Source organism: Ciona intestinalis, chromosome 1 (genome assembly GCF_000224145.3).
Source record: "Ciona intestinalis chromosome 1, KH, whole genome shotgun sequence".
Taxonomy (NCBI): Eukaryota; Metazoa; Chordata; class Ascidiacea; order Phlebobranchia; family Cionidae; genus Ciona; species Ciona intestinalis.
In genome coordinates, this window is record NC_020166.2 from 8,703,661 (window position 1) to 8,728,769 (window position 25,109).

At 32.9% G+C, this 25,109-nt stretch overlaps 2 protein-coding genes across 7 annotated transcripts; one reads left to right on the forward strand and one right to left on the reverse strand.

Moving 5' to 3' along the window:
• Positions 1-66: 66 nt before the first annotated feature.
• On the reverse strand, positions 67-2,928 carry akr1a (aldo-keto reductase 1a). The gene is given in 3 exon segments (NM_001032661.1): positions 67-560; positions 1,262-1,596; positions 1,851-2,928. Coding segments are annotated over 3 exon segments (1,767 nt in total). The 5' UTR covers positions 2,910-2,928; the 3' UTR covers positions 67-187.
• Positions 2,929-4,807: 1,879 nt separating this feature from the next.
• LOC100182870 (prominin-1-like) lies at positions 4,808-24,728 on the forward strand. Of its 6 annotated transcripts, none has more exons than XM_026838628.1 (24): positions 4,808-4,976; positions 5,354-5,465; positions 6,267-6,337; positions 6,719-6,751; positions 7,779-7,987; positions 8,975-9,159; positions 10,808-10,897; positions 11,457-11,665; positions 13,118-13,259; positions 13,649-13,808; positions 14,534-14,686; positions 15,501-15,627; positions 16,340-16,437; positions 19,055-19,201; positions 19,518-19,605; positions 19,945-20,046; positions 20,534-20,671; positions 21,167-21,316; positions 21,630-21,719; positions 22,095-22,210; positions 23,139-23,186; positions 23,390-23,428; positions 23,700-23,729; positions 24,275-24,728. In XM_026838628.1, exons 1-23 carry the CDS (start codon positions 4,941-4,943, stop codon positions 23,719-23,721), a joined length of 2,565 nt encoding a protein of 854 aa, XP_026694429.1. In that variant the 5' UTR covers positions 4,808-4,940; the 3' UTR covers positions 23,722-23,729; positions 24,275-24,728. The 6 variants fall into 6 exon arrangements, with proteins under 6 accessions (XP_026694429.1, XP_026694420.1, XP_026694437.1 ...); XM_026838619.1 differs by lacking the exon at positions 23,700-23,729 and adding an exon at positions 24,006-24,023; XM_026838621.1 differs by lacking the exons at positions 16,340-16,437; positions 23,700-23,729 and adding exons at positions 18,382-18,473; positions 24,006-24,023 and having other exon boundaries at positions 4,809-4,976.
• The last annotated feature ends 381 nt before the right edge of the window (positions 24,729-25,109 follow it).

The window sequence follows — 25,109 nt, forward strand, 5'->3', positions numbered from 1 at the left end:
TAATAGCATTTGCATCGTTTAAATTTTTTAAAACTCTTTAAACATTTTAAAGTACCAAGATTTTTTCTTGAACTTTGTAACTGTATTTCAAGAAGACAAGACGCCACAAAGTCGCCCGAAAGGCGCTAAATCCAACATAACAACAAAGAGAAACATTAAGAAACCAACGACAATATGTGAGATTCAATCACAGCTCGTCTTTGGATGGCATTTCTTTCTCTGGCATTTCTGTCTCTGGCTTTTCTTCCTTTTGCGGTTCTTCCTCTGGTAGTTCTTCGTCCTGAAACGGATCGCCCAAAAGATTGTCCAGTTTGTCCATCAATGGGAAGCTCATGCTGTCCAGCGGGAACAACCTGCTGTTTAGATTCTGCTCCAGATGATCCACGTTTGTTGTGCAAGGCATTACGGTCACATTCATTTCCATTGCCCAGCGCAAGACCACCAAGGTTGTTGGGAGGTCGTGGTTATTTCCAATAGCGACAATGTTCTGGTTTGTAAGAACCGGGTTAACATCGCGTCCTAGTCCTTGCTCTTTGTCAATCCATGTGAAGCCGAGGGCACTGTAAATCAACATTGTAATGGTTATAAAATACTGTGGGGTAAGATAGGATACGGTTAGCACCTAAATTTTATATTTCATGATCGTGTTTTGAACGATTAACAACGCTCTTTTAGAGTCGCGGAGCTGGAGTTATAAATTCTTAAATAATATTTACTAAAGAATGTTTTTTTTACCGTTGGGCAAAAAAAGAGATCGAAAACATATCTTATTTTACCACACCCTACTATATCTACATATAGGCTGTCATGTATGTATTAAAACTGACCCAAAAATGTTTTATGCATCTAAAAATATATATAGTAGGGTGGGGGAAGAGTGGATACCGTTTTCCTGTAATTTCTCGTCCTATTTGTCAGTAAACAAAGAACATTCAAATAATTATAAAGCCGTATCCTCAGGATTACCATAGGCTGTTGTTAATTGTTTAAAACACGATAAGGATATTGAGATATTATGTGCTAAAGATGTCCCATTTCCCCCACCTCACTATACCTAATGTTAAAAAGAAACTATAGAAATGCGGAGTAGGATGGAACACTATTAGCACATAATAAAACAATTACCAACGGTCTATGGGAATCTTGAGGGCACAGTTTTAAAATGCTTTAAATGTTCTTTGTTTACTACCAAATCGGATGAGAAAATAGAATGAAAAGATGTCCCATCTTCTCCCACCTTACTATATACAAAAGCCGTTACCTGTATCCCATAAAACGAATGTTGTTCTTTGCGCAAAGCGCCCTGATTTCTCTTTCCTGGTGAAGTGGGTCGAACCAGTTCTGCACAGCGCTTATTGGTGTCTTGGCCATTTTCACAAGGTATTGAAGATCCTCAATGTAAATGTTGCTAACACCAATGCTCCGAACCAAACCCTTTGCTTGCATTTCTTCCATTGTTTTCCATGCAAGAAAAGGATTGTTCTTGCATTCTGGAAGGTCAGTATCATCCGGACCACACGCGGTGCTCATGTAGAAGTCATGGATTAGGAGAAGATCAATATAATCTGTTCTCAACTTCTTTAGCGACTCTTCCACCTGAAATAAAGATATTTGTATATTATGGTGGAGGAAGACAAGACACTATTTGATTATTTTTTCTTGTCCCATTTGGTACTGAACAAAAGACATTGAAAGAAATATAAAAACTGTATCCTCACGATTTCCATGATCTGTTATTATTTGCTTAAAACACGATCATAAATACTTGCATACTATGTTAAAAAGGTGTCCCGTCTTACCCTACCATACTATATATGTTTATGAAACGAAGTTTAAGTATATGTGAATACCTTTGCGATTGCGTTCTCTTTTTCCATGCTCTCAGGAGCGAGTTTTGTGACGATGAACAACTCTGAGCGTGGTACGTCGCTGTCCGCAATGGCACGACCAATCTCCTCTTCGGAAGACACTTTAAAGTTATTTATTTTATCTTCTCCAGTGTATATTTGAGCAGTGTCTAACATTCTGTAGCCAAGCTTCAATGCGGTTTTAACGGTCTCGTATGTTTTACTAAAAAGACGAGCAGTTCCCAGTCCGATTGGTGGCATCATATACCCAGAGTTGAGCTTGACATCGGGGATTTCGCTAATGTATTTCTTATTGCCGTCTTGCCAGACCCATGTTTCATCAACGACAGACCGCAGTGACGGCCGAGCACATTTCTTTGCCATGACTGGTAATTCATCGGATTCAAGCGTCCACGAGAAGGACGCGCTCACGAATGTACCAACATTCATAACATTAAGACAGACTCCCTTTGGCGTGAACAGCATGTCACCTCTGACGAGTTCGTACAAGTGCTTCTTCCCCATCTTTCTAACTGTCGATCTCCCAGATAAAATAGCTGTTATTGTATTCGCGTTAGTGCAATCCAGGGCGGCAGAACTTTTTCTTTTCGTTTTGCTACCGGTCAATACAATGTCACCGTGTGTTTTGAACTCTTCTTGAAGGTCACTACACGAAGAAATCATCCATGGCATTTTAAGAGATTTTGAGATAGCCGGGTCGCCGTTAAGGACATCGTATATGAAGGAAGTACCGTGCAGGTCTACTTTCACGAAATCGCCAAACGTTGACTCAAGGGGCGCGTAGTTTGAATGGTGAACCATAGACGTGTTTAGTTTGACATCTTTAATAGCTTCTAATTTCTTTGAATTATGAAGCATCTTATACAGTGGCCAATTCTTACAAGCGTCCTTTACGATAAGCGGCCTCTTCGGGATAATAAAGTTGGCGATAAGGTCCTCGGCACTGACTTCATAAGGAAGTATTGTTACGTCATCATTGTCTCCTTCAGCGGTCGTGCAGCACAGGGCCACAACGACCAGGCAAATAACCACAAACTTCATATTTGAATTTTATCGCCACTAACTAAAGAAAGAGATTAATGATTACCAAATTGTATCCAGCTGGGTATGCTGAAGCAACCGCTATTTGCCAATCACGCTTTTCCGCTTCAGACACGACTTTATTGGTTATACGCTAAAATGTTGTTTTACGCCATCAGTACACGCTTTACAATTTAAAGACAAGCATGCATTGATTTTCCATCGCACAGACATATTGCTTTCCTGGCTGTGTTAGTTTCTAAACCCTCATTTAAACCTTCTTTTAATAGCCTGAATTAGTTTAGTCTATATAAGCGTTGTTTATAAGATCACTATTACTTTATTGCAGTCACATTGAGACATCGTTTCTGCTATCCGTTTAAGCTAGTCTCGCTGATCGTTTCTTAGCACACAAAGCGATACTACACACTGAAAATTCCCACTGGTTAATCGTGCAACGTATAATGGATCACTATATAGTAAGCTGACTGCGGCTGGAATCTAAACGCTCCTAACTGTTCAGTTTCCTGGCTCGAAAGCCGATCTTCCTATATTTCCTTCTCTGCCTTTAGAATTACTTCCTTAACAGAAGGCACTCTGTGAAGATAATCTATGAAACATTGTTCACGAAACTGTTGTCTACGTGACTAACTACGATACCACATTATTACTATCGGCTTTTCCAAAGGTCTATACAATATCTAGTATGTAGCAGTGCAAATATTTTTGCTGTTTTGTAGTTTATAGGTTATTTAATGGAACTCTTAAGATTTCTTAAGTCCTGGTTAATTATTAAACGCAATATAATCTTATCTATTGCGGTATCCTATTTAAAACTAAACAGAATATCAAATACATGCTGTACTAACCGATATCCAGTTCCAAGGTTTTTCCTACACATGCGTATTACGTATAAATTCAAAATATTTCTTGTAAGAAGGTCTGCTTGTAATTAAGACAAAATCATCCCGCGAGATGTCGCCAGCGGGTTATTTGTTTTGATACTGACCAGACGAGCCGTGTTGTTTGGAGGTCTCATTCACTAGCGCATTCAACGTTCGTGTACGATGAGAAGTGCCGTGCTCGCTCAGCTGTTAAATCGTGTTTTGACGCTCTGTATAAGGTTTTAATACGTTTCGCCGGTCTCTAGTTTAAGCAACGTTGTTAAGACATAATGCGAAAAACCTACACTGTATATTACGTAGGTAGTAACTAAACACAATGGATAAATGTGTAGTTATATAAACATTTAGTCAATGTACTGTACGCATACTGTCATGTGTGTCGGTGGTCAGTTTTTCAGAAAAATTGAACTCTTGATTTTATCGCCGCTACAAGTTATTTCTTAGTAGTAAGTTTAATATTGACCGTTTACGGAAGTTTCTCAGGAGTATGTCTGTGGTTTAAGAGTGACGCGTTTAGCAGTCTATATATAAACTCAGTATAAGTTACCACAGGTCTGTGACGCATTACTGTGTAAAATTACGTCATGGATATATTTTCATTGGCGACCACGGTATGCGTTTTGTTTGTGACTGGTCAAGTGGTTACGCCACTTCATACGCTAAGTACTGAGACTGTTTTCTGGTTACTTAACAGATACAAGTATGTCCGTGAGTCCGTGACGATTATCCGGTGTAAATAAGTTCGTCTGCTGAATCGTGCGTCGATTGTATTCATGCGGAATTACATTTACCAACGTTTTAACTGATCGAGCTCTGTAAATTCAGGAGAAATGCGTGACAAGTGTTTAAATTTGATGATAATAAATGCCCTGTTATCGCAATACAGGAGAAAATTACGTTTTGTTTAAAATCGTAAACTGGTAAAACTTAAACAAGCGTTTCGCAAAGCGGAAAACAAAACGTTGGTAAACAAAGCAAAAAGCGTTTCCACACGTATTTCTTTCAATCAAAACGAAATAATAATACTTGTTTTGTATTCACAGATTTATATGTTTGTTGTACATGTTGGTATAGTTTAAATATCTCTTCTAACAAGTTCTGTTCCTACGTATTTTTTTTTTGTGACGGACACTTCAAAGCCGTCAAGATGTCTACGAATTTAACCTACCCTGACCTGCCGGAGGTATATATTGTTAATCTTACAGCTTAAAGTTACAAAAATATATAAAAGTGTTTATTAAACACAATAATTTACACTTAAAATAAGAACATCATTTATATTTTATTGAGTACTGTGGGTAAGATGGGATAATGTAAGCACTAAGCACCCAAATATCATGTTTTCTGATTGTGTTTTAAACAATTAACAACGTTTTTAGAATCCTAAACGTGCGAATATTTAAGTCTGTAAATATTCTTTGTTTACTACTAAAAAAAACGAAAAAAAGAATAAAAGCATTTCTCACCTTACCCCACCCTACTAAACTGCTTGTTTTTTTTGCATGTAGAGTAACATAAAAAATATAACAACAAACTAACACACTTATTGATTTATTACAGAATGTGTACAGTGCGGTAACCGTGGACCTAAGCATTGTTTCATTGCAACATCTTTTTGTCATGACCACTTCGTTTATTAATCTGGTGTTTCGTCCTTTTAGTGCTATTGAAGGTAAAACATTGACACATATTTTAACTACTATATTTGAAAAGCCAGCCTCTGTGCTTCCATTTTAACTTAATTATAAGAAATTTGATGTAGTATATATTTATATAACACCTAACTAGTAGCCAATTGGGTGTAATAAAGAAGCCACTTGTTAATAAATTGTATATTTCCCACACAACATAATATGATTTTCCAAACATATTCTGAAATGTAGCCTTAGTAATTTCACAGTAAAAAAGTAATTTCACAGTAAAAACACACATGTTTTGAAACATGCCCTCGGCGTTTTCTATTTGGTGTTTTCTATATTGGTTTGGGGTTTTTAGTAGACAAACAAACAGATTTTATTATTTATTACCCAGTTAAACTTAAACCAACTTTTGTAACTACTGATTTAAGTAAACCTTGTAAAATTGTGTACACACTTTAGAAAACCAAATATAAATAAAAAGACTTTATTTTCCACTCAACCAGTTAAAAATATCTGGCCCTGTGTCATAGGGTAGAGGTAACGGGTTCAAGACTAGGTGCTACTATTAATGTTGCTGTATGTTTCCTTGGACAGACACTTAACAGCAATTGCTCCAACCCACTGGGACTAATGGGTTGTCCAAGTTGGCACGAGATATATGATCACCCATGTTATAACAATTATTGTATATCGACGCGCGGGGATAAAGAAAATTTTATTCATTTATTCATGCAATTAAAAAAACTAGGCCTGTTTATTTTTTAGTTTAAGGTACTGTTTTGTAAAAATATTTCAGTGCACACATTTTTATATTGTTTCTCATTTTTTTTCAGAGTTCATATACTCGATAGCTACTTCCGGAACCACTAATTTCTTGGGAGACTTACTGAAGAATTGGCAAACAGTAAGGAAAATTACAATTTATGTATGCTTAATATAGTACTGTGGGATAAGATAGGACACTTTTAGCACCTAATATCCAAATATTCTGATTCAGGATATTTATTCCTGATTGTGTTTTAAACAATTAACAACGGTCCATGCGAGCCCTGAGAATATGGTTTTATAATTCTTTGAATGTTATTTGTTTACTACCAAATCAGACGATAAAGTAGAAAAATTTGTTGCCGTATCTTCCCCCACCCTACTATTATATATATTTTTTATAATATTAGCATTTCTGTTGAATTTTAAAAGAACACCATAATATGCATCTAGATCTACATTATATTTAATTCTCGGCTTTTTGAGAATCACTTTATAACCAAATTTCATTTTTCCCAAGTCTTTGCCAGGCAGACTGTTTGTCACATATAAGGTAATATCTGAATCTATGTTGACGTTGTAATATCATATATGATCATTATGTTTGTGTTGTGTGTCATCAGTCAAGGTTCTGTATCCCATTATACTTATGTAGGGTACTTTGTAGGTTATAAAACACACTTATTGTCATATTTACTATTTATTCTGATATTTTTACACAGTGTAAATTATAGAATTTTTTTGGGGGAGGGGGTTTGTTTTAAAACCATTCTTGTGAAGCACTAAGCAGTACGGTAGTTTAGGAATTATTTGGTTGCTATGTTTAGCCCGGTTCTATAGCCCCTAGATACCACCACACCGGTATCTAAATTTAGGCTTAAGGGGTTTTAGCTCCATACATATATATGTAAATGTTGTTTTTGCAATAAAGTCTTTGTCGTACCGGCCACCGGGTACCGACATGTCTGTGCTAAATTGTATAAAAACATATTTCGTTTCTAAGGTTGTTAAATCTAACAAAAGAAAATAAAGCTTTTTGTCACGCCAAATGGAGCTAAATATTTGTTCGGCTTTAGAATTTTTCATTTGTCTTCCTTGCCTTAAAGTAACGTGGTTTTATATGTAAACATGGCGGCAACCATATGCCAAGTTGACTTAGTCAATAAATAAATTTGCTTTGCACTGAGCAAACCCTTTAACAAGTTAGCATATCCTAGTACTGAGAATTCTGTTGTTTATTCATAGTTGTAAAGTGCGTTTGGAATTGTGGTACATTGTCACGGAAGTGTGATTGTAAATCTGAACACGTCGAGCTGTTGGTGAAGTCATATATACTAATGTTTGCGTACAAACACATGAACGAGAGTATACAAAACGTTTGCAAATACTCTACATCTAAATTACTGGTCTCATGACTTGTCAAGCTGCAAGACCTCACTTACATAAAACAAATGTAGAAATATATAAATTTTTGGATCAATGGACCAACTCTGGCTTAAGGTCTCATGGCATGTTATGCCGCAGGCTCCACCTATGCAGAATAAACTATTAATGGTTTAATAAAATGTATCTCCCTATAGCTTGCATCATTTGAAGCTGGGTTCATGGCTTGTTTCGTCGCTGGGTGTTTGTTCATCATCCTCGTTCCATTAGTTGGCGCTATAATGTGTTGTTGCCGAACATGCTGTGACAACTGTGGTGGGGAAATGATCCAATCAAAAAGTCGAGTGCAGAGTAAATGGAGATACTGTTTCTTTGCGTCCCTTCTCATAATCACTGTGTTTATTATGTAAGTAAATCTAATACGAAATTTTATTTCTAGTAAAAATGAAAAAAAAATAGTAAAAAATCTAAAAAAAAATCCAAAAAAATAAAAGAAACTTTACATTCATTTTTAGTAAAGTTATATTTTTTGACTGGTTTTACATGTTATATGACAAATAACTTCTAAAATAAGGGTTTTGTAAGGAGAGTCCTATGTTATTTTGCCGATGTAAAATAATAGCAACGCAGTGTTTTTTGATTTACAAGTACAAACTGCAGGTGTTTATTTGGGGTAATAGCAACGCGTTTTCAGGAAATGAACATCTTGTGCATTACCATAATAGCACTTGAACAGATCGAGTTCAAAAGAATGTAGATTAGAGAGATACAGACATGCAAACATATGTGAATCCTTATAATTCTCCATATGCCACTCTTGTCCTGTCTTTCCTGTTGTTGGGATTAACCCAGATTTATCTCAGTAGATCTCACTACCCATTGTCCACCAAGCTATTAATTTAGTAATCTGCTCATTACTATTAAATAAGAGCAATGCTGGAATGCATTATCACACACATACATTACATAATATTTTGTACACTTTCTCTAATTTAAAAGCCTATGACAAATAGTATAAATTCGAATAATTTTCAAAACAATATTTTTAAATTTTTTATAAAAAAATCAATATATATATATATATATTTATTTTTTCTATATATGGGCTATGTAACATTTTTTTTATAAAGTTAAAGTATTGTACATTAGATAACTTTAGACTGTTTTTCAATGGTGCTTCCTATGTCGAATGGTATAAATTCAATATTATTACTTAACTTATAAAAAAAAAATAGGTATGGATTTTATTTCTTACCTAAAAAAACTTATTTCTTTTAAATATTTTATTTAAATTTATCCTTTTTTCTTACTTTATTTTATTTTATGTAAAGTTAAAGACTATGGTGTAGATAAAAGATATTTTTTTCTTTAACCAAGCTTTGTTTAATTCCAGGATACCGTGTGTGTTTGTCTTCCTAACCAATGAATGGGTCACACAAGTTGTGAAAGTAATTCCCGACAAAACAGTCAAAGTTTTTAACGACTTTAGCAGTTATTTGGAACTCATTCCTACTCAGTTCAACTTTATCGTTAACCAATATTACACACTTGATCAAGGTCTTTCAACAGACATACAAAGTAAGTGCTTTTTTTCGTTGGTAATTAATTGTTGGTAATTAAAAATACCAGCAATTTACTTGACATTATACAATATTCATACTGGTTAATTCAATTCTAATATTGTTTCTATATTGTAATATCATGAAAACACACAAAAAAAGTTCAAAAAAACATAAACACTACATTTTGATTCAGTGGTAATTAAAGTATTTAATATGGCGTTCTGCAAACATACTTCTGTCGTTAGGCGTTACTGTTGATCCATTTCTAATATTGTTTCTTAACTCTTGTAATTATATAATGAAAGCCTGTATTGCATATTTTCGACCCAAAATATGTAAAACACATAAAAACATAAAAAAAAACAACCCATAAAGAAGTACTTAAAATCATGCCAAGGCTGAAAATTGTATTGCAACACAAAACAAAAAGTCTGTAAAATCATGCCCAAACATTCAGTAGAAAAAATGTATATATATTTGTATACCAACTTTTATTCTGGCCACATGACTTCAATTACTTATGTACCACTATAGTTTAATAGGCACGATTTTATTTGACTCAAGCTCCAACCCCTTGAAACATAATATAGTTTCTTTGAAGAATTTTTGGTTTGACACAAATGACTGGATTTAGTTTCTCAAATTGCAATAAGAATGTGCTGTAGGGTGTGTTTGCAGATTCAAGTATGTGGGTGTGTTTAAGCTCGTATTTGGAAGTATATATGACATGTAGGTAGGTGGAACATGCTGCTAGTTCCTTGTTGGTCTATATTAAAAGAAGCTATACAATGTAAACACAGAATTGTTTTAATTATATCTCTTATAAGTCTGTGACTCTGTAAATCTGTAACAAGTTTTATGATAAAAATCATTTTAAATTCTACACATTTAGAAGTGACCAATTAAAATTTTCATGAATAAATTATTTTTTCCTGTAGCTCATGTTATATCAATTGACATTAAAAAAACTTAAAAATCAGAAACACTGTTTTTTCCGTTAACAAAAATATTCAAACTCTAAATTACATACATTTAAAATTGAAACTGGCCAATTAAAATTTTTAAATATATTATCTCTTTTTATGTCAATAGAGCCCAAGTTATGTCAATAGACATTAAAATAAGGCCAAGTTTAAATACAAGAACACTGGTTTGTCTGTTTGCAAAAGTTGGTGAAAATTGAAGCGCAAATTCACACTTCACTTATTGCCAAACCCAGTTCACCCAGAACCCCCTTCCCAGTGCACGACACTCCCTCAATTAGTGTTGATATACGCCACTCTTGCACTTCCATCTCTCTCACTTTTACTTGCTCTGTTTTGGAAATTTAGTGAAAGTCAAAACCTATGTTTTGGAAACAAAATAAAAAAAACACTATTTAAAATTCGAAATTTTAGCTGTAAGGTGTGGTTAGCTTGTGTGAAAAACATGCTTAATTTGAATTTGATTGCTGTCTATAATTTGCTTTTAAAGTTTTATTTCGTACAAATTCACAGCGATGTTATGAGTTAATATAAAAATGATATCATAATAAAAATGTTAAAAAATGAGTCAGTTTTCATTACTCACTGTTTAAACTGTAAGTTAAATATTAATATATTATCAATAATATCGACAATATTAAAAAAAATGGCCAAATGTTAACGCTTACATATTGTGCGCAGATTTGGGTACCTCAGTTGGCGTTCCAATCAGAGATACTTTCATTGCACTTGCCACTCCTGCACTCACTCTACTTACTGGAATATCCAATGGTAACTTAATTATACAATAGTGTGTGTTTTTCCATATTTTAACTACAAACATAACGTTAGGGTTGCCCCTAACGAATGCTGTAAAGTTTTTATCTTAAATAAATGAATGTAACTTACTTTATCCTTGCGGGGCTGGAAAATGACAGTCAATATAGCACGGGTGTTTATACACCTCGTGCCAGCTTACAAGTTACCATGTATGTTACTTTGTGAGTGACCATTTTTTAAAATTTTAACTTCATTTAACAATCATATGTTAGTTCACCTTTTAATATTTTAACCATGGGTGTAAAGTGTACCGTTAGTTAGGGGTTCTTGGGTGACATGCCTACCCGATTTTTGCAGCATAGGTGAAATCACATTTATAGCCCTCTTTTTATGCTTTAAAAAGATATTTGTTTGACAAATACGGGTTTCTGCATTTTGATAATGTCACCCAAGATTCTACTAAATATTTAAAATTAGATTTCACCAATATCGACTCTCATTTTACCAAAAATGAAAGAAACCTTAATAGTAAATACCTATGAATTCAACCAACGCTGTTTATTTTCACCAGACGCTGATAAAAGTTTGACAGAACTTGTCAGCATCCAACAGTCAACCGACGTTCTCATAAATGGCTCCAACAACCTTGACAGCCAACTTAGTTCTTTGAGATCAAGAATGGCATCCTCATTAAACACAACTGAGTGTAGGGGGGATATGTACTGTCGTGGCGTGCTTATATCTATTGATTCCTTAACCACTGGTGGTGACTTCTCTGCAGTAAGTTTCTTTTTTAAACTAGACATATTATATAGTAGATTGGGGCAAGATGGGACACCTTTAGCACATAATCTCCAAATATCCTGATCGTGTTTTAAGCAATTAACAATGGTCTATCAGAGTTCTAAGAATACAGTTTTATAGTTCAATGAATGTTCTTTGTTTACTACCAAATGGAACAAGAAAATAAAATAAACAGGTGTCCCATCTTCCCCCACCGTACTATATATCAATTGTAAAAATGTTGCATGTTGTATATGATCATGGTCATGCTACCAGTAATGGAACGTATGCACAACAAACTTTTATGCAGTTAGTTTACTTTTTAAATGGACTTATTATATAGCAACTGTACATAATCTGCATGTTCTATTTCAACATCTTTATAGTTCATTATGATTATGCTACTTTTAATGGAATGTTAGATTATGATCATGATATTTTTAATGGAATGTTATGGCATCTTACCAATGCAATTTTTTATGATCATGCTACTTTAATAGAATGTTATGGCAAACTTACATTACAATTTATTATGATCATGGTATTTTTAATGGAATGTTATGGCATCTTACCAATGCAATTTTTAATGGTCATGCTACTTTAATAGAATGTTATGGCAAACTTACATTACAATTTATTATGATCATGGTATTTTTAATGGAATGTTATGGCATCTTACCAATGCAATTTTTAATGGTCATGCTACTTTAATGGAATGTTATAGCATCTTACCAAAGCAGATTTTTCCCCAGCCTTGAGTCTTATGATTATGCAGTCAGCTCTTCAAATGCCCAGAGGTTTAGCGTGGTGTGTTTTATTATAGGAAGTGAAAGAATGTTGTGAATTTAACATGAACCTACCCACGTTTCCCTGTGTGTTAGAAGCTTTATCAATATTGCTCCCGTTTCATTATTAACCCGTTGCACATTTATTTTGATAACCTCAACTAACATAGTTTCATTGTGTGGTTTGCTAATTATTTATTTTGCATATACAGTAGGCCTATTGCATGTTTGATAGCAAAGTTTCAAAATTTCATTTCTTTTTTTTTACTTGCACAATAACCAACTAATCTAATACTTTTTCAATATTTAGTTTCCTTTATATATAGGCTATTTAAAAAAATCTTTTATTGTCATCATAAAAAAAAAAATTAAATTAATTATTGTTTTGTTAATATTAAAAAAAACATGTTTTACATAGCATCAGTGGCGTAACCATGCTTTAAAATATAAACTAATAATAGAGGAAATAAGACTATGATGAGCAATTGACGCCTATTGAATTTTGCCAAAATGACTTACTGAAAATAAGGGAAATATGACCATTGTCAGCCTTTTGAAATTTTGCTAAAAGTAGCTAAACATTGTCATGACATATCTTGGTGTCATGGATTGCCTTCAACCTTTCTCTCTGTCATTTCTATGATTAACAACTTCCATGTTCCAGCTCCAGAGCGTGCAGGCGCAGATTACCGAAATAAATGACACGTTGACGCAATATGACATCAATGCTGAAATTAATAAAGTTATGAAACAACTTAATGATATTCCAGAACTCGTAACCAATGGCAGTGCTAATGTTACAAAAAGCAAGTTATTTTGATACTATCTATTTTTAACAAGTTTTTATGTGCAAAAATCGGCAATTAAAATAAGAATTTTTTTAATATATAATTTTTTTAATTAAAAATATTATGCTTAAAACTTCAGCTAAAAATATGTTGTGCTACTATTTATTTATTTAAAAAAAACATTTTTTTCAATATGTATGTATGTAATATTCATATGAAAAACCCATTTTATAAAAATACTACCATTCATTTTTATCAAGTATAATGTATTAATATATACAAGATAACAATATATAGGATAACGTACTCTATTACTTCATCAACATAAAAAAAATCCTTTTCATACTACCATTTATATACATACTTTTTAATATCTAGTAGTTAAATAATTTCCTTCATAAACACAGATATGTTGAGTACATTAGCGACAATCAATGAAACCATGAGTAAAGCCATAAGTCAGTTGCCCCTCTCATCACTGGACCCTTTAAAACAAGAAATGGAAAATATTAACTCAACGATATATAGTATTGCTTATGACTATAGTACAAAATATGACATATACAGGTAATTTGGGTTTCATCCATTTTGTTTTACTGATTAAAAATCGAAACATATAGTAGGGTGGGGGATGGGACAGATTTTCTTTTTATTTTCTGTTCCTATTTGCTGGCATACAAAAAGCGTTCAAAGATTTATTGTATCTTCACGACACCCATATAACACTGTTAGTTGTTTAAAACACAATCAGGATATTTGGATACTATGTGCTAAAGATGTACCATCTTTCCCCACAGTATTGTATGTTTTTTGATGTTGCTGGTTTTGAAACAAATTATATGTTTTTTGCTGGTTACAAAACGAAATATATGTTTTATTGGTTCTGCTGGTTTCGAAGCAAATTATATGTTCCCATTTTATACAAAGCATGTTTCACAATAAAAATGAAATTTTCCAAAATTAACCAAAAGCCTATAAATATCATAATATCATAACAACACACGCGTCTCTAAGCAACAATACCTGTCAATCATTTCTATTCTTTGAATGTCTGGTTTGTTTAAAATTATAGCTGACACGTAGGGAGTAGTGTATGGAAATTCCAAATTGCAATCTATATTTTGTAAGCAGTGGTGCAGCCAAAAAAAAGTGTTTTTATTTTATTTAAATAAACATATTTTTTGTGTATATATGTATTTTTAAAAAGGGAACAGTACTGAGACCTGAACCCCCTTGGCTATGCCTCTTGTTGTAAGGTTCCCTAACCTGTAATTTTAACCTTGTGGTTACAGGTATGCTGCTGGGATAGTCCTCGGTTCTATTGTGGCTTTAATTTGCGCTCTGTACCTCCTTGGGATGTTATGTGGGGGTTGTGGCTTCAAGTCAGACAGAAACCCAGCCGACAGATCCACTTTGTCAAACTGTGGTGGCATCTCAATTATGGCGTAAGTTTCAAGGCTCAAAATCAGCAGCTTTCTTTTAATATCAGGAAATTCCCTTGTTGTTTTTATATGAAGGATTTCCATATGTTTCACACTCCCTGTTTAAACTACCCTTGTAAAATCTAAAAGCAATATTTGTCACCTGATATTAACATTATCATTACATCAGCTGTTTTTTTTCTTACAAATCAATTCCAAGACAGCAGGTGCAAATTCCTAAATGATTTTCACTCTGTTCAACATTTACATAACCAATTTCCCACCCAGAAGTTATAAAAATTACTTTTTCTAAATGATTTTTACTTTGTTCGACATTTGTATCACCAATTTCCCACTCAAGACTATAAAATAAAATCTTTTGGGAGTTATCATAAAACCAATAAACCAAATAACCTCAGCGTCTGTACGCACTTAAATTCAATTCAATTCCAAGTATTTTGGAGCTAGACAATAGATAAATATTGATCTTTTCACAGTGCCGTAGCACAGTTGGTTAGCGTGCCTGCCTCTAACGCAGAGGTAATAATGTTCAAGGCTTGCCGTTGCCACCATTGCGTGCGTATGTGTCCTTAGGCAAAACACTTAACGGCAATTATCCAACCCAACGTTCACTACTGAGTTGTCTAAATTATCAGCCACAAAAAAATGAAAAAATCCCTCAAAAAATAATCACCCACAAAGTAATATATTTATAACTATAAAAATATGGCACAGAGTGTATGAAACAGAACACCCTTGTTATAACAACTGTTATTTTCCGGCCACGCAAGGATAAAATAAGTTACATTTATTTATTTATTCATTGATGTTTTTACAGTGGTGTGGGGGTATCCTTTATATTTGGTTGGATTCTGATGTTGTTGGTGACTCTCACCTTCACAGTGGGTGGGCATGGGGAGAGATATGTTTGCCAGAACCTTGAGTATCCTTATGAAGGAATTAAGGTATATTTTCCTTCTATATAATTTTTATTTACATGCAGTTAAATTAGGGGTGTTTTTTGGATATTTTTGTTTTCATCCACACAGCTAAATTATGTGTGTCAGTTTTAAATATATTTTCTTCATATTTTAGGTGTTTGAAATTTAGTTTATTGTTTTCATATTTTATTCACATAGGCACAGTTACATTAAGTGCAGATTTTAAATATCTTTCTTTCATATTTTATATACACAACTGAATAAGGTGTTTGGGTTTTAGGTATCTTTCTTTCATATTTATTCACAAACACAGTAAATAATTGAATAATACACCTTTAAACATTATTTTCACAACTACTTCTGTAATATAAATGCCAGGATTTTAAAACCAAATTTTCATAGCACTATACTGGGAATTTTGGTATTTCTGTATCGGTATAATCCTGGGGTAATGGGCCAATCCTCGCCTAAATCCTAGTACCCATGGTGTGTCACGTCATAGTACCTCACCCACATAGAATGGAATAGAAAGTGGGTAGTCCAAAATAACAGAAATTTTCAAACTTCTTTTGTCCTTGATATAAAGTATAAATTAAATGACATGCATAGAAAAATATATTTTTCATTAAAAACTTTTAAAAACAAAACCTATCTTTAGCATTAGTTAAGCATATGCTGTAGTTAAACAACAGCCTGGTTTTTAAACTTTTCCATTTCTTTTGTTTGTCTTGCTAAGTTTTTGGACGATGTTTTATGGAAAACATATGGGAGTCTTCTTGGTATCAAACTATATACTGATTCATACGTACCACTTGACTTTAGTGGTGTATTAACGTAAGACTGCTTGTTGGTGTATAAATGTTGCATGTATATGTTGGTGGACATAGTGGGATCTATATGTGTTTAAATGTATAATGGGAGGTAAACTATAGTTATGTTTTTGTGTATTAATAATGTAACATAGTGTGTAAAAAGTTTTTTTTTTTTTAAATATTAACCGTTTTTATTTGGTAATGGCATATGTTTTTCTTTGGTTGTAAAAATTCTGATAAGTGCTGTAAAAGTAATATATTCTGTATAATTGTGACAAATACTTAAATCTAACCCTGATCTAGTGCTAATGAAGTTGATCGCTTATTGAACGAAACAACAGTTAGGATTAAGTGTTTCAAAATAAGTAACAACAAAAATCAAGTCTAACGAATTGCATATCAGATCCTGTTTAAGAGACTAATGATACCATATATGCCAAATAATGTAAATATATATATAATAATAAAGACTAATGATACCATATAGGCCAAGTATATATATTTTATAATATAATCCTTCATGGACTTGATTTTTGTCTGTTATCTATTTTGTAACACTTAATCCTGACTGTTAATGGACCAACCTCATTAGCACTAGATTAGGGTTAGAATTAAGTATTTGTCACAATTATACAGAATATATTACTTTTACAGCGCTTGTCAAAATATTTACAATCCAAGAAAAACATTTGCCATTACCAAATAAAAACGATTACTATTTTTTATTAAAAAAGAACTTAAAAACTGTGTGAACACTAGATCAGGCTACAATTCACTGTGTTTATTACAGTAATGTGGTCATGCAAGACTACTTTTACAACGTGTTAAATTATATTGAATTTACCAAAGTAAAACAAACGCAGTTAAAATGACAATGGTTAATATTTATGGAAAATCCATTTTTACACACCCATGTTATATTGACATGATAAAACACATTGTTACGTTACTAATGTATAGAAATATTTAATTAATTTAGTTTCTGATAACAGATTTATGGCTTAATAGTATAACTGTTGGCCCCACAACTATAATAGGCAATTGAAATAATTTACATTTTAGATGTAATAATAAAATTCAAGTACAATTATCAGGCTTCTAAAGCTAGATTGATTTTTTAGCTTTTTAATACAGCACTGTGGGGTAAGATGGGACACTTTTAGCACATAATATCTAAATACCCTGATCGTGTTTTAAACAATTAACATGGTCTATGAAAGTCATGAAGATAAGGTTTAATAATTATGTAAATATTTCTTGTTTACTACCGAATGGGACACGAAAATAGAATGAAAATGTTTCCCATCCACTACCAACCTACTATACATACTCATTTTCCAAAAAAAAGCTAAAAGAAATACGCTAAGGTATAGTTTATTAGTTTGCCAAATCCGTTTAAGTTAATTGGTTTGTTTGCTGGGTAGAATTATTGGTATGGTCTATTATGTGTGGAAGTGACAGGAAATGATCAATCACCTCTTAGTTACTGAGTTGCAACAGCACAACTGCTTTACTGCGGAGTGTAACTTGTTAGGTTTATAAATAGATCTAAATCCGCACATCACAAAAGTGACGTAATACTGAATGAATACACATCTTTGACATCGTCAGTCTCTTATTTAACAAAAAAAGGAAATAATATAAAATATAATATTTTTATGCATGTTTAATAATGTGTAGGACATAGAATAGCAAAGATGTCTAAGTAGGGTGGGGAAGATGGGACACCTTTAGCACATCTGATTGTGTTTAAAACAACTAACGGTGTTCTATGGGAGTCGTGAGGATATAGTTTTATAATTCTTTGAATGTTCTTCGTTTACTACTAAATGTGACGGGAAAATAGAACTAAGAAGTGTCCCATCTTCTCCCACCCTACTGTATTATGAAACCAATGATGTTGTTTTAATATTTCATTCATTTGTTGTCCTGTATGTGGTCTCACTTGTTTTGTGTTTCATTTTAGTTTGCCGATCGTATCTTGAATGCAAGTGGATTATCAATAGGATCAATAATAAATAATACAAACGTTGATCTTACAATATATGACGTTTTCATGTAAGTCAAAGAAGAAATTTAATGTTGAAAGTATTTATTAAAATTTTTGACGAATTTTTTTTTAAAGATTTTTTAACTAAAAGATATTTGAACCACATTATTATTCTATCTTCTTTTTTTCATGATTACCGTTCTGTATTTAAAATTAGATAAAAAATGGAAAGCAAAATTTATATTTAAACTGATGTTAATATTGATAAAAAAGTTGAAAAAGTTAAAAATTAGTTTAATAAATACCGAAACAATTTTTAAACATTACCAAAATTAAACTTTACAGTATACAGATTTTGAATAGAAATGGAACCCCATATGCAAATTTGGTCTGACATATTTTAACTTAACATTTTAAAATGTAAACAGAGCAATATACATAACATGCCCATTGGCGCCAAACTTGGGGTGGCAGGGTAGGTAGGCCCACCTCAGAATTTTCTACACTTTACTAATCTGTAAACATTGGCATTAATTTAAAAGAATGCGTGTCTAACTATCCCTGCCTCCCTTGCGTTCTAAAAAGTTTGGCGTCTATGAACATACCATATCACTAATGTGTTTGTTGACCATTGTTTTAATTGCCACAGTGCATGTGAAGGAAATTCTTCAATCTACACCGCTCTCCAACTTGAAGAATTATTTAATGTCACCGAGTTTATTCAGAGCGCAACAGAAAATCTGAACAGTTTCAAAACCCAACTTTCTGATTTAACAGTTGACCTCTCCTCTTTAAAGTGAGTTTATCTTACTGTTGGTTAAATGCTTTTCAATAGTTTTTTTGTTAAACAATTTTTTACTAATTTTAGTTTTAGTGGTGTAATATAGTATGGTATAGTTTTTTTACCAATAATTTTAGTTCTAGTAATGTAAGATATAGGAATGTTTGGTCCTAATCCCAGGTCCAAGGACCATTTTGTAGTGTTCAGGTCGTTTCCATAAGGATGAAATTACACTTATTTGATCATTATTTGTCATTATTAATATGCCTGCCAGCAACAGTATATATTATATGAGGTTTTGGTGAGCTAAATATTTTTTGGGGTATTACAGAGCTTACACTCCTGAGATAGCGAATGCTCTTAATGCTTTGAAACAGACAGGTCTTGATGGGATCAATTTTGATTCTTATTTAAATGCAGTAAGTGGAAATTACACTTTTTCCTAAACACCTGAAAAAAAAGGTTTCATTTCCTTGTAGTTGTGAATTTAATATTTGTTTATTAAAAAATTATGTAAATTTTCTATGTTGAAATTTGCATAAATTCTTTATTATTTCTGGGTAACCAATTTTAAAATAAACGAACCAAGGTTTCCAAAGTAAAATGCAACAACCATTCAAAAGTGTTGAAAATTAACGATTTTCTGGCAGTTGAATTTATACATAAATTCATAAATTTTAGGCATGCAGAATTAGGGAAAAGTCATGCTATAACATAATACAAAACTATTTCCTTATGCTTTCAATTATATTCACCAGACAGCGCAAGGCATTACCACAGTCAACTTTACATTCTATGCTCAATTTCTAAACAACTCTGCAGACAACATGACAGTGCCAGGTGCAACTGCCCCAATACTTGTAAGTAAAACTTTCTTTAGTAAGGATCTGGTGCTACGAAAACTGTAACAGAAAAAGTCAAGTCCAACCAATTGTATAATAAAAAATATATATTCCGCCTAAATGGCATCGTAGGTTTCTTCTTAAAATAGAACACACATGTTCTTTAGTGCGAAAATTAAACCGGAGGTTTTCACAGCCTATAGTAGGATGGGGTAACATGCTACAGGGGTAATGTGGGACGTTTTAATTTTGTTATGGTCACTTTTAATAATAAATAAACAAAATAAATAAACTTGATGAAGAACACTAATGTTTTAAAGACTGTCATTTCCCCTCTACACCGAAAAATAGGTTTCAATCATTTTTGTATATCAATTTATTATTTAATATGTTTATTGGGACATGTATAATGTTTATTAAAATGTATATGAACAATTTAATCAAAATTCCCTATCCCATCAAAATTCAAGTTCAAGCGAAAATTTCATCATAATATATATCACAGAATCTAGCAACTGAAATTCGCAAGTTCTCCTATGAAGTAACATTGATACAAACCATGTACGTTGATCCTCTCACACCTGCCCTTAATACACTTACCACGGATATAAACTCCCTGCAGAAAACTGCTACTGGATTGAATGTAAGTTAATATATGTAGTATATGGTAACCCATAGGTTTCCATATGTCAGGCTTCGTATGAGTTTAATGATACACAAACACACTAATTGAAAGGATGTGATATTGTTCTTTACTTTGTGTGGTTGATTTATTGCCAAGTTTTTGTAGCAGATAATTTATGAACCAGATTTACTTTTATTGCCTTCCCTACCACAGTGCCACTGATTTTAATGCTCATACATATCATTGTGATAACACGACAAGTTCTATCTTCTAGTTTGCCCCCACAAATTAAATGCAACCAGAAACATCTAGTTTATTGAATAATCCACAGTTAAAGTTTATCAATAGTTTAAATAATGCTCGCACTGGTATTTCTGCAGTGTTTTCTGATTTTATTTGACGTCATGTGATTACCGCACTGAATAACTGAATATATCACTTTATCTGTGTCAGTCAACAGTAGTAGCATGTAACATATTCACTTATGTGTTCTTTCCATTTGACACTTCACAGGCATCCATAGATGAGACAGCAGCTGCACTGCAGACATTAGACAGTGTCATACAAACTAATGGATCAGCTTTGGTTTCAGTAGAAATCAATAAATATGCTGACACTCTCATTTTGAGTGTCAACCAATATGCTGCTTGGTTTCTTGATCAGGTAAAACACCAAATTTGGTTTATTTTAAAACTATAAAAAACTCAAAACTGGTTAAATTTAAAACTATACAAACTAAAACTGGTTTGTTTTAAAATTAAAAAAAAAGGTTTAATTTAGCCTAATACTCTAAAAACACCTATTTTTACATGTGTTGTGTACATTATTGTTACATAAATTATGCTGTGTTAGAATATGTTTTATAAATTATAACTATAAAATAAACCATTTTAAAAATAATATTTTTTTACCATGTATTTGGATACTATACACGCTTATGCAAAATCTGGATTAAATCATTTTATTATTAATGCAGGTTACCAATCACTTTGGACAATGTTATCCCGTCGTGTTGGTTTATAATCAGTTTGTGTCCATACTCTGCAGTTATTTCATGGATATCCTGGTAAGACTTTAACCTTTCAATTTACATAGTTATTTAAATGAATGAATATAGCTTGCTTTATCCTCCCGTGGCCAGAAACGACAGTTGTTATAACAGAGGTGTTTTGTTTCATACACCTCTTGCCAGCTTACCAGTTATTAACTATGTTATCGGACTTTAACAAAATGTCATTCTATTTTCTTGTCCCATTTAGTAGTGAACAAAAATCATTTTGCTATTTATAAAATCCTCATGACTCTCATAGGTCGTGTAATTGTTTAAAACCCGATCAGGACATTCGGATAATATGTGCTAAAGGTGTCCAATCTCCCCCTACAGTACTATATAAATAATCAACATTTTTATTTTCTATTAACATGTTTGTTTTAATAACAGAATGGTCTCTGGTTCTGCCTTGGTTGGATTACTTTCTTCTTGATTCCTGGTGCCATCTTTGGAATGAAACTTGCCAAATATTACAGACGGCTTCAAGACATGGAGAGCTATAATGAGTGAGTATTTATTGTTTTGATGGTTTAGCAGCACTCAATAAAGAAGAAAGATGCCTAATATGGACTTACAGAATAATTCTATATACTACTAATTCGTTGCTGTGGCAAAGTGATCAGCGCGCCTGCCTCCAACCCAGAGGTTATGGGTATAAGGCTTGTCGTTGCCACCATTGTGGGCGTATGTATCCTTAGGCAAGAAATTTAACAGCATTAGCCTTAAACCCTTAATCCAGAGGTTACTAGTAAATTGTTTAAATTATCAGCTATACAAACAAAAATAAAAAAAATACTCCAAAATAATCATCCACAAAGTAACATACATGGTAACTTGTAAGCTGGCACGAGGTGTTAAGTCTGGTCCTGTCGTACTTCGCACATACAAGAATAACTAGATGCTGTACCTCGTCTAAGTATGGATCAATTAGGGCCAGATCAACACTTAATAACTCCTTTATTAGTAACTTGACAGTAACGTAATGATACTACAATGATATCGGAAGTTAGGGCTAAAAGGTGAGAGACATTTATGTCCCACTCGCGTTTTATACAGACGAAAATTGCGAGAAGAAGGCTCCCGCCAGCCTCCAGGTTTACCACCAGTTATACACAACGAAAATACAGATACAATGTCTGGGTATTGAGCATAGTCGACAGTTCGGCATAGTCCACACACAATGCCAGTAGCTACGAGCAATAATTAGGAAACGGCTGGAAAATTGATTAGAAAATTGTGGCGCTTCCTAATCTCGGTAACGTCAAATCAAATTGTGTTGTACGATCTCGGTAACTTGGAATTACAAAAATAATATTTATATTGACCGCTTTCATACGTCGATCACTACAGTGTTTTTTCTTGTTGTTTTTTTGCCAGGTGAGGATAAGCAAGTTAAGTTTATTCATTTATTACAAAATTTATTGTAATTTTCAGTAACCATTGGAATGATATGGAGATGGATGCATTCAACAGAAGCAACAAGTTAGTATCTTACTATATTCCTTAATTTCATATTCTTTTGCTTATGAACACTTTGTGTACTTGAATTTTGCTTGTTTTTCAAAAAAACACCAGGGTTTACCTTCTTTACTAGCATGTGCCATCACAAATAACATTATGCACACTATGGTGACTAAAATTTTTCACTGCAACAACTTTTTTTCAAACATTTTAATTTTGCCTAGTAACGGACAGCAACAGCAGAAGTCTTCAGGAAAGTTCAGGTAAGCAGATCACTTCACCTTTTTAAATGTTTTTTTGATAAAAGCATGAACATAATTTTTTTCCTTGTGAAAGTTTTTGTTTTTTCTTTCTTTTGCATGGAACGTAATTAATAACCTCTTTTATAAATTGATTATTTTTTTTAGTAGGTCTGTAGGTTGCAGTTTTACCTTTAGATATTTGTTTAGGACCTAAATAAGATTACTACTTTATATCTTAGTACACACACAAAATTCTATTTTAATTTGCAACACTATTTTGACAACCTTTCAGCGACGAGAATGACCGATTTTGATTACTCAGGTTATTGTAGTTCATAGCTCTGTAGCACACATTGATTTATCGTAGTTAACAGTTCAGCAAATCTGATGCACAATAACAAAGTTTGTTGCATGTGCTACTTTTCTATTAAAATAAACTGTTTGTACAGCTCCAACTGATTAAACTGTATGTGCGGTATACACTCAGTTCTCATATTGAAAGTTGTATACAAAGCTAACATAGATATCTGCATTGATACTACTGTATGTATAGCAATACTAGCTATCTAACATTCACTAACATTTCATGCTTGCTTAGTTTTCTATCTCCACAAAGGTAAGGTTTTTTTTACCTTTTCAAACAAAAGTTATTACATAATGTATGAAATAATGTTTATTTTTGCTTTACAGTTGTTATAGTATTTTTTTGTAGTGTAAAATTTGCTTGGCGGTTTGTATGCTTGTAAAGATTATGCATGTCTTGTATTGATACACAATTCCTGTACAGTTATAGTGATTGTTGTTTGGTGGAATTAGATGGTATTTGGACTCTTTAATAAACATTGTGTGATTATTTTTTTATTTCAGATCTGCTAAAATTCACCCCGGGGAATATTACTGATGTTGCTCAATTGGTTCGCTACAAACAGATGTAGATAATCAGGCTGCTGCCTTCAACAGAATCTTCAAACTTGGAAATTTCTCTGATTTGGTGTCACTGTGTAATGCCAGTTTATCGCTGCTTGTATCGCACTTTGCCATATAACTTGTACACCCTTCTGTACATAGCGCATTGTAAATCATTTATTTTGTTTTGATATTTTGTACCCCCCAATCCCAAAGTGATAAATAATCGGTAAAAGTGCATTATTTTTATCAAGGTACCACACATGAAATTTTATTATTATTAGTATTTAGATAGTGTTAGATACTCAATTTAGGGATGTGGTCTGGGAAACTGTAATCGTTTTCTGTTTTTTTTTAATCTGCATTAGTTCCTGTCTAACTCTTTACCAAAAATAAACCATTTTTCGTCCAAACAGTGAAATGTTATTGTGTCTGATTATGTTAGTATCTAGTCTGTCCTTTTGTGTTTACCAACTGGGATAACACACATATCTTCAGTCTTTTGTCCAATGAGAAGTGACAAAGCAACTATTATTGGCATAAAGTGGAAACAATTTAACTTTACAGCCAGTCATAATTTCTTTCTGTTTAATTGTTTTCGATAAATGACTATTTTAAATGTTGGAAAATTGGAAAATCTAAAGCTCTGATGGTAATGGTCATCTGTTGTACCACAATCCGTATATAAGCGGGTTTATATCAGGAATTTTAAACTAGTTGTCTTAGGACTTCTGTATTTTGGAGTGCATTTCTATTAAAAAATATGGCATCAGATTTGTCTAACATTTAAAAGTAA